Here is a 1,713-nt window from a genome sequence, read left to right as displayed (position 1 = left end):
TCATCTTTTAGAAAATCACACACAAAGTACTATGCTCTCTTTATTTTATTTTTGGTCAATGAAAGCAATGTATTAGAAATAGTACTATCAACTTTATCTTTTGTTCGATGCTCTCTTTATCGAAAACAAAAAAAAACGATGTTCTCAACCAGAAATAGAATACCCACAAAATGAATAAACGAGGTTGAAACCACCCAGAGAATGAATTGTCAAACACGTACTTTGATTCTTGTCCTCTGTTAATCACCCCATTGCCACTCCCGTAATCATCCTCTCAATTCTTTTACAGCATGTTTGTTACACAGGACTACCTAAGGCAGGACTAATTTCTAAAACAGTCCTAGACTGTCTAAGCTTGGGTTATGTTGTGTAACACTTGACCCATGTTTGGTACTACTTGGGACTAAAGAGCAAAATAATCAAAATAGTTAATCCCATGTTTGTGAAGCTTTCAGAATGCAGAGCACTGCAAAGAAACACAAAGGAGAAGGGGACATTGTGCAAAAACCAAAGTTTTCATATGAATAGAAGTCGGCAAAATAATTACATTGAGAGTAGCCAATATGCATTACAATTGACAAAAAGATTCTGAATATCCTGAATGCCCAGAAAATGATTAACAAATAGTTAAGGAAAATGTATGTGCATTAAAGCGCAATTGGTGAAACTTTACATAATAACACACAGTGAAGGAGCCTAAAGCAAGTGAGAGGCCTCAATTTTTGTATACAAGATGAACAACCCACTTCTAACTTGGGGAATGGATGATATACACACATAACTATGTCAAAAGGACTAAACCAACTTGTCCAGAGACTAAACAATCTCCCCATGCTTGAATGCACTGCCGGTATAATCCACAAGTAGAATCATACCATTTAGAACTCCCTTGGTAGAAGCTATCAACCTGTAAACCAATAAGACCTATATCTGTCACTATACTCTCATTGAAGTCACTGCATTTCAACCACTTCCCAGGCTTACAAGCCTCACTACATTCAATCACTCTTGACTTCAACTGCGGGCTGCTGCAAGCATGAAAAAGATGCATAGACTAATGAATCAGTTCCAAGAGATTCCACAGCTTCACAACCAAGGCTAATCAAATCGGATTCATCCTCAACGAGGTCTAATTTCTCAAAGTCGATGAGTTTCATAAAATCCAATAGTCATCACTCATCCATAGAGCTAGTATGATTGGTGTAAATGAGCTTTATAAAAACTTGTAAGCATTTGCAATCAGTACAGAATGACCATGCATATGATTAATAACACAAACTTGCTGACAGGTCCAAAACAATGAAACACGATCTGGAACTCTGGAAGCCTTTCACACTAATGTACTGCTTTGGTGAAAGAGCTTCAATGCTTCATGCCAATATTTTGTATCCAATAAATGAAAATCGATCCATATCGAATATTCACAGGAATAGAGATCAACCCGGCAACCCCTCATAAAAAAAAATGAAGAAGAAGACCCAGCGATGAAACTGACCAATTCATAGTAGATCAAGCTACCCAGACACCGAATCCTTAATCAATCAATCAAATACATACAACCCATAATCAAAATTCTATGAAATCGATCTTTACTCAATTCTAGATCAGCAGAAAGGCTTTGAAAATGTTTGAGAGAGAGTGAGAGAGAGAGAGAGAGAGAGAGAGAGAGAGAGAGAGAGAGAGAGAGAGAGAGAGTACGTACGTACGTACGTA

At 37.3% G+C, this 1,713-nt stretch overlaps 1 protein-coding gene across 3 annotated transcripts in view; it reads right to left on the bottom strand.

Annotated features, from left to right (window-relative positions):
• Positions 1-498: 498 nt before the first annotated feature.
• Positions 499-1,713, bottom strand: part of LOC101311124 — a 1,470-nt gene continuing 255 nt past the window's right edge. The window contains exon 2 of one of the 3 annotated variants that reach the window (XR_185148.1): positions 499-1,532. Coding sequence is in view for 1 of the 3 variants with exons in the window: in XM_004306538.1 (XP_004306586.1) it covers positions 782-1,028 (247 nt within the window). In the remaining 2 variants the exon portion in view is untranslated. The remainder of the gene's footprint in view (positions 1,533-1,713) is intronic. The other 2 variants (XR_185149.1, XM_004306538.1) reach the window with 2 other exon arrangements.

The sequence above is a fragment of the Fragaria vesca genome, linkage group LG7 (genome assembly GCF_000184155.1).
Source record: "Fragaria vesca subsp. vesca linkage group LG7, FraVesHawaii_1.0, whole genome shotgun sequence".
In the NCBI taxonomy this organism is placed as follows: Eukaryota; Viridiplantae; Streptophyta; class Magnoliopsida; order Rosales; family Rosaceae; genus Fragaria; species Fragaria vesca.
Note: the sequence above shows the minus strand (reverse complement) of the source record. Positions and strands in the feature narration are given on the sequence as shown.